The 13,196-nt window shown below is 32.4% G+C and overlaps 1 protein-coding gene across 1 annotated transcript; it reads left to right on the top strand.

Annotated features, from left to right (window-relative positions):
- Nucleotides 1-2,493: 2,493 nt before the first annotated feature.
- Nucleotides 2,494-5,080, top strand: LOC105345409 (uncharacterized). Its single transcript, XM_011453541.4, has 6 exons — nucleotides 2,494-2,593; nucleotides 2,848-2,904; nucleotides 3,041-3,186; nucleotides 4,164-4,328; nucleotides 4,803-4,849; nucleotides 4,950-5,080. The coding sequence occupies exons 2-6, from the start codon at nucleotides 2,852-2,854 to the stop codon at nucleotides 5,010-5,012; spliced, it is 474 nt and encodes a 157-aa protein (XP_011451843.2). The 5' UTR covers nucleotides 2,494-2,593; nucleotides 2,848-2,851; the 3' UTR covers nucleotides 5,013-5,080.
- Nucleotides 5,081-13,196: the final 8,116 nt, after the last annotated feature.

Consider the following 13,196-nt stretch of genomic DNA (forward strand, 5'->3'; position numbering starts at 1 on the left):
AATATATCAAGTAAGGAATTGAATTGAAAATTGAATAGCATTGCAATTGTGAAAATCAGAAGTGAAGTGCAAACCTTACGGCATTGACAAAAGGGTGGCATCGCAAGGGAATCTTCAAGATTCAAAGGGGAACTAATATAACACGAAATGCCGGTCAACTGTTGACCGGTAGAATTCTGACATTGACAGCCACGGCGTGCTATTAGTAGGGATTGTAAACATTTTGCAGTAATAAGACTGGGTAAGCTTGGCAAAGCTAAAAAAAATGAAAATTTGGCGAAATATTAAAGGATCAATATCTCACAAAAATCAAAGTTTTGCAAATTGTTCACATCTTGTCAGTAATTTTCCACAAAGATTGGTTTTAGATTCTTTAAAGAGAAAAACACAGATGTGTTTCTGCTGAATGTAAGTATGCAGAAATGATTCTAGTCACAGTATTTAAAGAAAACTGTACTCGTTATAGTAACTTGCTTAAATATCTGTCCCGTGTTACCTTAAAGTGTTGTTTTGAAACACACACGTAAATTTTGAATTGCGTCGAGGAAATATTAATTTCATTATTATTAGGCAAAATTCACTTGAACTACCAATCAATTGAAACTGCGTGACTATACTGAGATTACAGTTCTTTGAAATGCAAACAAGGATCGCTTCATGTTTTTTTTTAATTCAAACTTTCATGTCCAAATTATTCACATTTTCTCATATACTTAGTTTACAGTGCATACACATCACATATTCACTTCATTTAAGATATAAGTATGAACACAGTCACATACCGAAGATAAAAATGCACATGTACAGACAAGTGTATACAGCGACAAACAGACATATATGCACAAACAATCTCGAATACTTTATTTATCAACCATGGAAGTTTGCGTATTTTTAGTTAAGAGGTGGGTGGGGGAGAGGGGGACACTATCTATCAAAAGTCATACATATGCAAAAGGATACATAATAGTATACTCATATTTTCTTTTGCTATAATTTGATTACAATATCCTTGCAGCTATTATAAACAGTTTATAACAAATCACAAATAGTTTGCCAATACTTTTCATACTCAGCAAATTTACAATTCTTAAGTACAGTAGTTTCTCAATATGTATTCTATCAGTGACAGTTCGTTTTAACATGAGCGTCGAGGGGTTTGGGACATTCTTAAATTTACTGGCAAAAATAAATTGTTTTACTGTAAGAATCGCTCCATGTTAATGTTCATGTTAATGGCATGTTGAAAATAACTTGGTTCAAATCCTTTATTTTTCTATTGGTGACTCAAAATGAACTTAAAGTGCTTGTCATATGGCATATGTATTAAACGTATGTACGATGCTCTCTATTCCGCTCTTTCTGTATAAGTAAAGAAAAACGTGGCACCAACCTTGTTCGCAACACAAACCATTATCTATAGCGTACTTGCATCTCTCCTGTATCTCGAAGGTTTGGTCGACTAACTTGAAATTTAAATAGTTACATTTTAGGTTTGCATTTTAACACCAAACGAAGTGTTCGACAAAAACACTACTTCTCAGTACAAAAACGTTATTCTGACAGCACATATCCGTACTCTAAAACCGAAAAAAACTGTTCAAAGAGGAGTGTGCAAGTAGGGAAAGATTTACAAAACTTCCTATAATATTTTCATAGGTTTGTCTTAACTTTACTATGTATATTGTTTAAACATATATAAAGTATTACTGTAGTTGCCGTTGTATATGTAGATGCGATCTTTTCACCCTTATAATAGCTAACAAGGCATGTAACACTGTCGCATGGACAATCCTCTTTCTGGTCAGCAAATATAAAACGAGACTATGAGTTAATCAATGTTTTATTTACAAGAAAAATATGGAAAATGTATACTTGCATCGAGCAACAATAACTGTTAAATCAAGGATATATCCTGATTTGAGTTTCTAATAATGGAGAACAATAATGATTGACAAAGTAAAAAAAATGAAAAAATGCTCAAATCTTCAATTTATTCGCATTTTAAAAATTATTTGACCTGAGAAAAATTCTACGACCGGACAAAAATGTTTGGAGAGGGTGATATCTTTAAGAAAAAATAACTTCCAGCCGTGAAGTATGCGGGTCCATTAAACTCGAAAAATGAGCGACCTTTTCTATCTTTGTCACTCCACTATATAGAGATCTTATTTCACTCGAGATATAAACAGATAAATTTAATAGCTATGTTTTTTCTTACTTGTTATGAATTTAGTCACATTGACTTTGTTGTTGTAACTGTTTCATTTAAAGCAATCCATGTCATTTTAACGCTGTTTTTTGCTATGTTGGAAACCTGATCAAAACTTTCTAATTTATATATAATGGCAGGTATATCTCAATTTGAGAGCTATTTCAATATCTGTGCTCATTATATATATATATATATATATATATATATATATATATATATATATATATATATATATATATATATATATATATATATATATATATATATATATATGATAAACTTGTCGTTCTGCGAGGTCACAGTAATCGGCGTCATAAGTCTAGCAGACGTCTTATCACATTGAACCCGGCGGATCACTCAACAAAAGTTCCGCAAAACCTGGTAAGTTTGTGTTCCACTATCGCTTTGAAAATTATTCTAAATTACTTTATAAACTTAAATTATTTGGCACTTTAAAAAAACATTTGCAATGGAAATGAAAGATGAAAGTTTATCTTCTAATATTTTCTTTTATATTTAATATCCTCTTATTGAACAATAAACAATAAATTTTAATTTTTTTAATATTTCTTTAATAACAACACTGTTCATTATTTCGGCTTTATCTCTGTTTTAATATCATATTTTTTGTTTAGAACCATGATAGCATATTTTCTTCTTTTGACTGTGACTAGTGTACTTGGTGCTCCAACGTAAGTTTTATCATTATGATATCAAAGAGTTTAAGATAAATGAAATAAAATTGATACCCATTAAAAGAGACAAAAACCATACTTTTGAGATTATCGATAACTACGGATGATGGGAAACAACTTTGCCCTGTTTCAGTGACCAGTCACATTCTGCTTTGGAACAATTCAAGAACATTATTCGGACACAGGTCACCACACTTTGGCACACTGTTGACAAAAATGGCGACGGTCGATTCGAGGCGAGCGACATGCACCACATCTTCGATGATTACGATGCTAACCGTAAGAATCACTCTTGGAGTGGGAGCTTATTGCCACTCTTTATTGCCAGTCATTGCATTTATCTGTTATTCTTTTGCAAAAAAAGGATGGTATTGTGTCCCTATGTATGTCAACTTAAAGGTTTAAAGGAGGAAAATTATCCTAAAAATAATGTTTTAACTGAAAATGGCGCGGCAACGGGACATAACTTTTGAAACTTGCCGATTTAAGTGCACATTTCACCTTGATATACTTGATATTTATTTGATACATGTACGTGATACGTGATTTATCATATTCTGATTCAATGCATATCGTCGTGAATGGACGTCAGTAGTATGCTTTATTTATGATAGATAAGTCACTAATGGCGTTTTGTTAACCATCCGCTCGATGGTCATAAGGGTCTTCAGTTAGTCATGTAAATTAAGGTGGTATGGGACATCTGTAGATATTAATGTGAGTTAAAGTACATTAAAATTAAAATACTTTTATCGGTTTAGAATTTTCAAATTTTACAATGTTTATCAAAAAAAATATCCATTAAAAAATATTTGGAGAGTTAAAAATTGTAAAACCTACACCGGGACTCGAACTCTTGACCTACATATTCGTGGTAAACCGTCTAACCCACTGCACTACGCTGGCATATGATAATAACGGGAAAGAAACTAGTTATATATTAATTACAATTGATTTTGTTGTTTATATCGATAAACAATTCGTCACAACATGGAAGTGCCCAATACCACCATCAGAAAAAGTCCCTTTTGATTTTATATAATTGTCTAATCTAAGAACTACCAGGAACACTAACCACTAATTTAAGCTGCTAATCTCAAGTTGGTCTTAATTGACAGAGAAGAGTAACTTTGTTGATAGGAATATATAATAATAATAATATATATTTTTTTCTAAAAATACATTTTGTGATATAACCTGAAAAGGCATACTGCATTCATTTACAAAATTGCTTTTACGATTACTTTGCTGCTTAGATGACCATAGTGTGACTAAGCATGAATTCGTGACGAGGTTTGCCCACAATGAACCAGAGTTGAACATAATCGGTGAGGGTCTGTTCCTGGAGTTCGACATGAACCAAGATGGCGCTATCACCGTGTCCGATTTAGACCTCTACTATCAGAAGATCGATTCAAACAGTGAGTAATGTTAACCGCCTTAAAACGGGATCAACTATTTTAAGTGTCTTTTATCAAAATAAAGGTCCCCGTATACAACCATCTTTGAGTGTGCATTTCAAAAGTTAATTGTTTTAAGAAAAATAACTATTAATACAGCAGTTTTATAAATATTCGTTGCTATTTAGTGTTATGGCAGGGCTTTATATAGACTATCTCTCTTAGAGAGATTTGTACCTTGCCGGGTGTGAAATGAACGTTAAGACGACATGTGTTTCAAAACTTTTTTAAAAGATTATACGTGCCACTCAAATGTCGGCTTACACGTGCGAAGGCATTGGTGTATATAATTGATTCATAGCAATATTATCATTTCTGTGCACACCGTTAAACAATTACTGAAACAACACACTATAGTATTTACCGCAAACATCCAAAGGATAGTCAAATGATGTAATCTTTGTATTAGATGATTTTTTAAATTATATTTTGTAGACAATGGGCATGTGGAGAAGGAGGAATTCGTTCACTACTTTACGGAGGTACGTCTGATTGATATCTTTCGAATTGTTTTTATGACAAAAGTATTTAACAATAAACGGTCTGTGTTGTCGTTGATTTATTGTCGTTGATTTGTTGTAGATCTTCACCATTCTGTACGTCATCCAGCTGAATCAGACGACAGTTGCACCTGGCGGCCGCTAGAAAGAAAACCCCGAATTATGCATTTTCTTGGACTTTAGATGGTCATAACTGTAGACCATAAATTAAAATATTTATACTAAATATAAAAGTATATCATATTACATCAATCAATCAATCAATGGAACAGTATGATAATGTCATATATAATCGTACAATATACGCTATACCTATTATAATGTGGAAAAGTTAATTGTTTAATTAATTTGATTGTTAATTAATTAATTAATAATTGATTGTTAATCAATTGTCATTGTCATTTTTTCATTGATTGATTGATTGACTATGAACTAACTTTTTGTTGGCATTATTATTAGTCATGCAATGGCTGTTACGGTAAAGAAATTATTATCAAGACTTCAACAAGCAACTGCCTTTCTTCGAAGCAAAACGATTTAAAAACAAAAATCATGCGAGTCAAATGCAGGATCTCACACTTGACAACGTCTTTAACTACATGTAAGACGTTTGGGTTAGGGTTTTGAGGATAGTGAACTTCCGTGGAATTAGTTATCAGAAGCCCACGAGCGACTTTCTTGGAATGCGTTGTTGGAGTTATCCTTCTTGTTTTACTATGCCATTCGTCCAAGAACAGATTTTAAAGTTAAATAAATTCGAAAAGGTTTTTGGTATTTTACTCCAAATGTTTGGTGATGATTTGAATTTCCGATTTGACGATGTGGTGACAGAGAGTTATATCCGGTTCACTGTGGTTAATTATCAATTAATTTAGTTCAAAATATTCCGGGTTTTTTTTTCATTTATATAAGGCAGTGACATTTTGCTGAATGCTGCTTCTTATGATTGACTAAACGCAAAAGATGAAATCGAGTCAATTTATCTATTCAGTATTCAACACAGTAATTTAATGAATTAAGAAAGTCCTAATTTATATTAAACTTTTATATTCCTAAACATATGGTCAACCGGTTCCGCCTACCTTTCTGGGTTACGTCATGTGTATCGTACAGGTGGACGCCTTTCCTTTCTTTGCTTCAGTGGTCCCCCCAATTATGCCCGAGTGCTTCCACGTGTAAGTTACATTTCAGTCTGCAATGTCTTGACAGAAAAGCGGAAGTGTGATTAGAAAAATCTTGTTGGTGTGGTTAATCATAAATTTATTGCACAGAGAAATCAAGCAAAACCCCTTCATTAATTGCTAGGTATTAGTTCAAATATATTATCATCGGAATGTAACCATATCATTGTTTTCTTTAAACTTGATGACTTATATTAATCCGATTTTTGATGTGTTAGGCATTGATGATAAATGTTTCTTTTCTTAAATCACAAGATCCTCCTGTGGTTCAAAGCTTGTCTGCTTGTTCTAGATGACATTTCCTGATTTTTTCCACGACGCCGTTTGACTGATGCAGTACAAGTGGCGGTCACGTGTTCATATTTCTTTGGGCACGTGTTCATATCATTTCTAACACATTGATGTGGTCAGTCAAATGCTCACTTTACATGTCATAGGAATTATTCCTCTGATATTTGATTTCAGCATAGCATGTTACCATTTTCAAAAATATCTAATCCAAATTCAATTTGAACTTTTCAAAAAAATATGAAAAATCAATCTGAAACTTAAAACAAATATATATATATATATATATATATATATATATATATATATATATATATATATATATATATATATATATATATATATATATATATATATAATGAATATTCTGAATGTTTTGGTACTACACATAATTAGGTAGTCCGGACCAGAACATTATCAAGGGATTTAAAAAACACACCTTCATGTATTCAACACAAGGCTGTTACCCTATATCAGAGTTTCATTGTAGACATTACCTTATGTGCACCAGGATGTACAAATAGCAAACATTTTTTTAGATGCACTTTAACAGCTAAATAAATTTTCACCCATAAATAATTGCATTACTGGAAACGGTCATGATACTATCATTTATATTTGAATCTCGCCTGTATATAGCGGTAGGCCAACGTCTACACCTGCAAAAAGAATATCAACCATTATCTTTCAACCATAAAATAAATGTCAACACATACCAACGTCTTTCAAAAGTAAAAACCACTATTAACAACTACCAAGATCCCTTAACAGTGAAATACAACTAACAGACCCCTTAACAGTGAAATACAACTAACTGTGAAATACAGCTAACAGATTTCAACATTCTACAACGTTAAAATAAGTATTATCATATACCAACATCCTTTGTCAGCAAAATAACTTATTGATCTCTATCAACCGCTTACATAGATTGTCCTACCGGCAATCAACACCGTAGGAACATTCTTTCTATCATTACCCACAGATAATGGGAGAATAAATTAATTAACATATCAATACTTACCAACAATAAACATTGGATAAATATGTTGTCAATACATACCGGCAGCCTACACCGGAAAAATACAAGAATACATATCAAAAGCCTACACAGGACAATGATAATGTGAATACTTACAAACAGTCTAGACCGGACATATTTATGTAAAAACCAATCAGCAGACAAACCAGATAAATTGCATACCATTGTTTACCAACAAGTCACACCAAATAAATATCATGTCAATACTCACCAACAGCCTACACTAGATAGATATAATTTTAACACTTATAGACATCCTACATCGCCTAAATGTACTGTATATATACTTATAGACAGCCTACATTGGCTAAATGTCCCGTCAATACTTATAGACATCCTACATCGCCTAAATGTACTGTAATACTTATAGACAGCCTACATTGGCTAAATGTCCCGTCAATACTTATAGACAGCCTACATCGGCTAAATGCCGTGTCAATACTTAAAAACACTCTACATCGGCTAAATGTCCTGTCAGTACTTATAGACAGCCTACATCGGCTTAAAGTCCTGTCAATACTTATAGATATCCTACATCGGCTAAATGTCCTGTCTTAGCTGTCAATACTTATAGACAGCCTACATCGCCTATATGTCTTGTCAATATTTAAAGACAGCATACATCGGCTTAATGTCCTGTCAACAATCATATACAGCCTACATCGGCTAGATGTTTTATCAATACCTACCAACAAACTTACAACGTATAAATATTCTGTCATTGTCAGTTTCTACTAATTGTTCTTATGAGTATACTGTCAATTTTATCAACAGCCTACATTCTGCCTAATCCTACCAACATTCATTACTTACCAAATCCTAACAACCCAACAGTTTATAATGATTTAACAACTAATCCATCCCAACAAACCGACATCACCGTAAAAAACCTGTCATTCCCTATAAACTGCCTTTACTGGTAATAAAAACCATTATTAATCACAACATAGAATTGTGATTTTTTTTCGTTAATTTCAACAATTTGTCAAACATAACTACCCGTCTATATTGATGAACAATACACAAAGGTTCGATATTTAGACGAGTTAAAGCTAAAGCATACAACACTACAAAACTGTAGAACAACGAATCAATCTTATCAGACAACATTCAACAGTTATATAGCATACCAATCTTATCCAATAGCAAACAAGGGTAAAAATAACCAAGTCAATCTTCCCACCACATACAACGCAAAATATAGCACGCCAATCTTACCCTCCACAATTAACTGTAAAATAGCACTGCCAACAAACCAATCTTACCCTACAGTATACAATGGTAAAACAACACACGAATCTTACCCAAAAGTATGCAACGGTAAGATAACATGCCACTCTTACCAAGCAGTATACAATGGTAAAACACATACGAATCTTACCCAAAAGTATGCAACGGTAAGATAACATGCCAATCTTACCCAGCAGTATACAATGGTAAAACAGCACACGAATCTTACCCAAAGTTTGCAACGGTAAGATAACATGCCAATCTTACCCAACAGTATACAACGGTAAAATGGCACATAAATCTTATCGAACAATATACAACGGTGAATATAGCACATTAATCTTATCGAACAATATACAACGGTGAATATAGCACGCCAATGTTTTCTATCAGTATACAGTGGTAAAATAGAACACTTATCTTATCCAAGAACATACAGCGGTAAAATCGTATGCAAATCTTACCAAACAATACGGAGTAATTGTGCTTTATAGTTGCACAAAATGATATCTGTCCACTTTCCTTGCATGCTTATTTAAAAGTGGAGAAACAAAATATCGTTATTATTTTATCCAGATTCAAATAGAGAATTATAAACGAAAAAGATGATTTAATCTAATTTAGTTCGGATGATGTTAAGCCATGTAAAGGGTCCTAAATCGAATACACGTCTTGCGTCCATCTTTCCTTATTATGTTTTTTTAACATCAAAATCAGTTTCTTTTTTTTCTTGTGTTGTAAAGTTCTTTGATATTTAAAAAAACTCCATGTGTATTTTTATGATAAGGATATCAGATCGAAAAATAAGCCGATCAATACTCAAAAGCCCTATACTGAGCACGCGCGTCACAGACAATTACTATAACAGTTTACTTTAAAAATTGTCTCTTGAAACATGTATGTGTCATGTAATTTTGTTTTTGATGCTGTTTTGCTTTTACATCTTGCCGTTAACCCGCTTGTCTTTCTACAACAAGACTACAATTCAGAGGACCAACACAATTCACGAACTGACAATGTGGGAAAAGAGAAAACGACAGAGTGTGTCATTGTAAGATAGAACAAGCAAATTAAAGAATTCATTTTCCTTTTTGTTAATTTCGCATTTAGTTATAACAGATTAAATGAAATTACATTTTAAATGACATTAGCCTATCTATTAATGTACTAAGTATTGGTACAAACTAAAGATGTTCGAGATGTGTATGAAAATAAAATATTGACTGATTAATATTTGATCTTTTTTGTTTTATTAAATAAAAAGGTACCGAACGTTAGCAAAGTATAATTAGTTGCTGCCTTATTAGAATGTAAGGGACAGTACTGTTTCATCTCTTGCTGTTTAAATGACAAACTAATAAATTATAGTAATCTGAACTACGCGTTTGTCAAAAAAAACCTGAACAAGTTAGTAATAAAGTCTGATATAACATAAAAAGATTTATCATACATTAATCTGAAAAATTAGCATATGTTTACCACAGTCGCTAAGCAACGATGCAGGTGAGAGTGAAATATGCTAACTTTTGCATTTTATTAGATCCCCTCGGCCATGTAAAAAGGGTAATCTTCAACCAGAGATGGAAGTCAGGAAATTCATAGCTTTTAATTTGCTGGATAGTTTTGCGGTAGCATAGTTGGATTCTTAAATATGGACATTTTTCTGGACTATTTTATGTCAGAGACAACTTTTTTTTTGCAAGGAGTGCAACAAATCCGGAGTATATTTAGGCGGGCATTCCTGACTCCGCCCACTGCGCAAATTAATAAAGATATTTCACCTGACAATGGGGCTGACAATTCAAAAAATTGAAACATTTAGTAATCGAATTAAATTTCAATTTATTACGGACGAGTGAAGTGCAGCGTACTTCGACGGACATACTTAACCCCGAAGAGGCTGCCTGATTGCCCGTGATCTTCTGAACGCAGTAAGTTTTCCTTTCTTTCTTTTCCCTTTCATTGCATCAAATCTGGACAACTTCATTCATCTTAATATTTTATTTCTCTGTTTGTTCATATACCAGTTTGAAAGTAAATTAACATTCGATATGCAACACATACTGTTGTATAGCCGTTGGCAAAATCCTGTTTATATTGAAAACGAGATGAGCGCGGTTGAAATTCAGGGACCGTGAAGTACGGTACATTTTTACTAAGAATTCCCCATTTAACATGGAGTGAAATTTGATAGACCTTAGCCTATGTCAGCCCGGAATACGGCCGCATGATTTGAGTGGTGTGTGTCTGATAGGGTGACCGTCTTAAGTCGACATGTTAGTTTGACCCTGGTTGGTGTGTTTGGTGAAAATGGATGCATAGTAATGGCGGCAGTGTTATCAAAATTCATGGGTTGTTTTGTGTTTTTGGATTGAAAACTTGAGGGGTAAAAGTAACTATGGTAAAAGTAACTGTAGTTTGTAAATAGAAAATATTTGGTTTATTGTTTTGGAAGATTCAAAGGTACTTTTTATTTTCCTAGACATTGTTCATTTGCATAATTTTAAACAAACCACCGCTTACGGCAATTTACACATGCTTGAGTTGGATAACATTTATTTTCTTTAAAAAAAACGACTAGAAAATATATCTCTTTATTTCTCAGTGGTTTCTCTTTTTTTTAGGCCAACATTTTTATAAAAGATCACAATATTTTTTATGTGTTATTAAAAAAACCTTTAGAAAACATTTGTTCGGCATTCAAATCAATGTAAATATTTAGTTTCTTAATGTAAAAAACAGACCTGATATATCTGTGACAAGTAAAACTCGTGTAGGACAAGTGTCTAACCCAGACGTTCTAGCCAAGTCCGAACATTAGCCGGTCAGTGGTGCGAGAACCAGTCAATGGTCAGGCGTCCACTAATATCGACCTCATCGAATAAAAGATTGACCCCTCCACATAGTCTACATAGATTTGATTTCGCCAGTTAGGTCGACCAAAACTTAAAAGAAATATCATATAATCATAAATGCAATGTTTTTGATATTTATTAAGTCAATTCTGTTTGTTTTTATCCCAATAATATTTTTTATTCAGTATATAAAATGTGTAAAAATAAATTAAATTTTAGGACTTAAAAACAACATAGAAAAAAATATTTTTATTTAAATTTATAATTCTAAAAATATTACTTACGTAATCTAGTTGAACTGTGGGAATTACGCCACACCCCTTGGTCAGTGACTTTTTAATAAAAAATCCCGACTGTCGTGTGTCTAACAAGACCGTGGTCAGTGGCCCGAGGTCGCCTCAAGGTGAGGGGTCAATCCGGGACAGGTGGCAGGTAGTCTGTGTTGATGCTTTCATCTGCTGGGACTAAATTGTCATTAACCATCTAATGCTCTAAGTCTGTCCTGCCTTAATGGACGGACTGTTTGAACCAGTTTGTTATTAGGAAATTATTTATTTGTTTTAGGTTAAATTCAGCAATTAATATGTGATGAACTGTAGGATTTGTCTGTCTCAAATTATGTGAGTATATTTTTAAAAAAAAATTACATTAAATGTAGCTTGTATAATTGTTTTGGGATAATATTTTGGTAAGAACTAAAATTATTTTAAAAAACCATTCATGCCATATTTCAATTTCATTCGTTGCCTTTGCAGAATACAAATATTTATTGAAACAAATATATATACTGATTGAAATTAATTCCTAGTTATATAAATTATAAATTCAATTAATGATTTTTTTGAAAATTGAAATAATAATTATAGCTTGTTTTTGCAATTCAAATAATTTTTAACATGTTCAATGGTCACTTTTATTTAAAAAAAAAACTAAAATGAAAAAAGGGATATTAATATGAGTCCCTCTGTTTTTTTTATTTTTAGAAAATGAATCATAAATATGTTCAAACAAAACTAGGTTTTTTTAGAACACACGAACAAATGGCAAATGTGTGATTTGCATGCATTATAGCAGATAAACAAAGGAAATATTGTGTAACGTAGGCAGTAAAACGGCCTTCGAAGGCTCATTGTAGGGCTTACTTATGGAATAACCTATCTCAGTTCACCATAGAAAAACAAATGTCACTTCTCATTCTTGTCAACAACTGTCAAGGGAAGCATCGGTGTATTTAATATGTCAAAAATTATTATAGAAATGCGCATTCGATCATTCCCCGGTCAGAGACGCGTGGAAAGTAAACGTTGTCATAGACCCTGAAAGTCTTATTTTTTAAATTAAATTTTGCAACGATATGTTTAACATTTATATAGTTGTTTTTCAGAAACATCTACAACACAATTATATATTGAAAAAACAAATCAAGCATGTTTATGGATGTTTGCGGTACAGAAGGAAAACCTTTTTCTCGGGATATATATTTAAAATATGTATTGTTAAAATGCATTTAGATAATAATTGGCTAAAAAGGGGTTAAAATATTTTTATAAATACAGATCATATGCAAGATCAGATAACGTTAATTTCATGCCTTAAACCTCTCCCTTGAAATATGTTTTCGCTATAACAATTATAAGAAATTGAATGCATATTTTTTTTCAATGTAAATTCACATAAACATTTTATTAATTCACCATCAATACCACTAATTTCATCAAAATCCAGTTCCTATT

Source organism: Magallana gigas, chromosome 2 (assembly GCF_963853765.1).
Source record: "Magallana gigas chromosome 2, xbMagGiga1.1, whole genome shotgun sequence".
In the NCBI taxonomy this organism is placed as follows: domain Eukaryota; kingdom Metazoa; phylum Mollusca; class Bivalvia; order Ostreida; family Ostreidae; genus Magallana; species Magallana gigas.

Excerpts from the sequence above, each read along its gene's own strand:
- LOC105345409 (XM_011453541.4), top strand. The coding sequence starts at position 2,852 with ATGATAGCATATTTTCTTCTTTTGACTGTGACTAGTGTACTTGGTGCT. Across the intron at positions 3,187-4,163 it reads CGATGATTACGATGCTAACC|ATGACCATAGTGTGACTAAG; the intron begins GTAAGAATCACT and ends TTTGCTGCTTAG. Across the intron at positions 4,850-4,949 it reads TCGTTCACTACTTTACGGAG|ATCTTCACCATTCTGTACGT; the intron begins GTACGTCTGATT and ends GATTTGTTGTAG.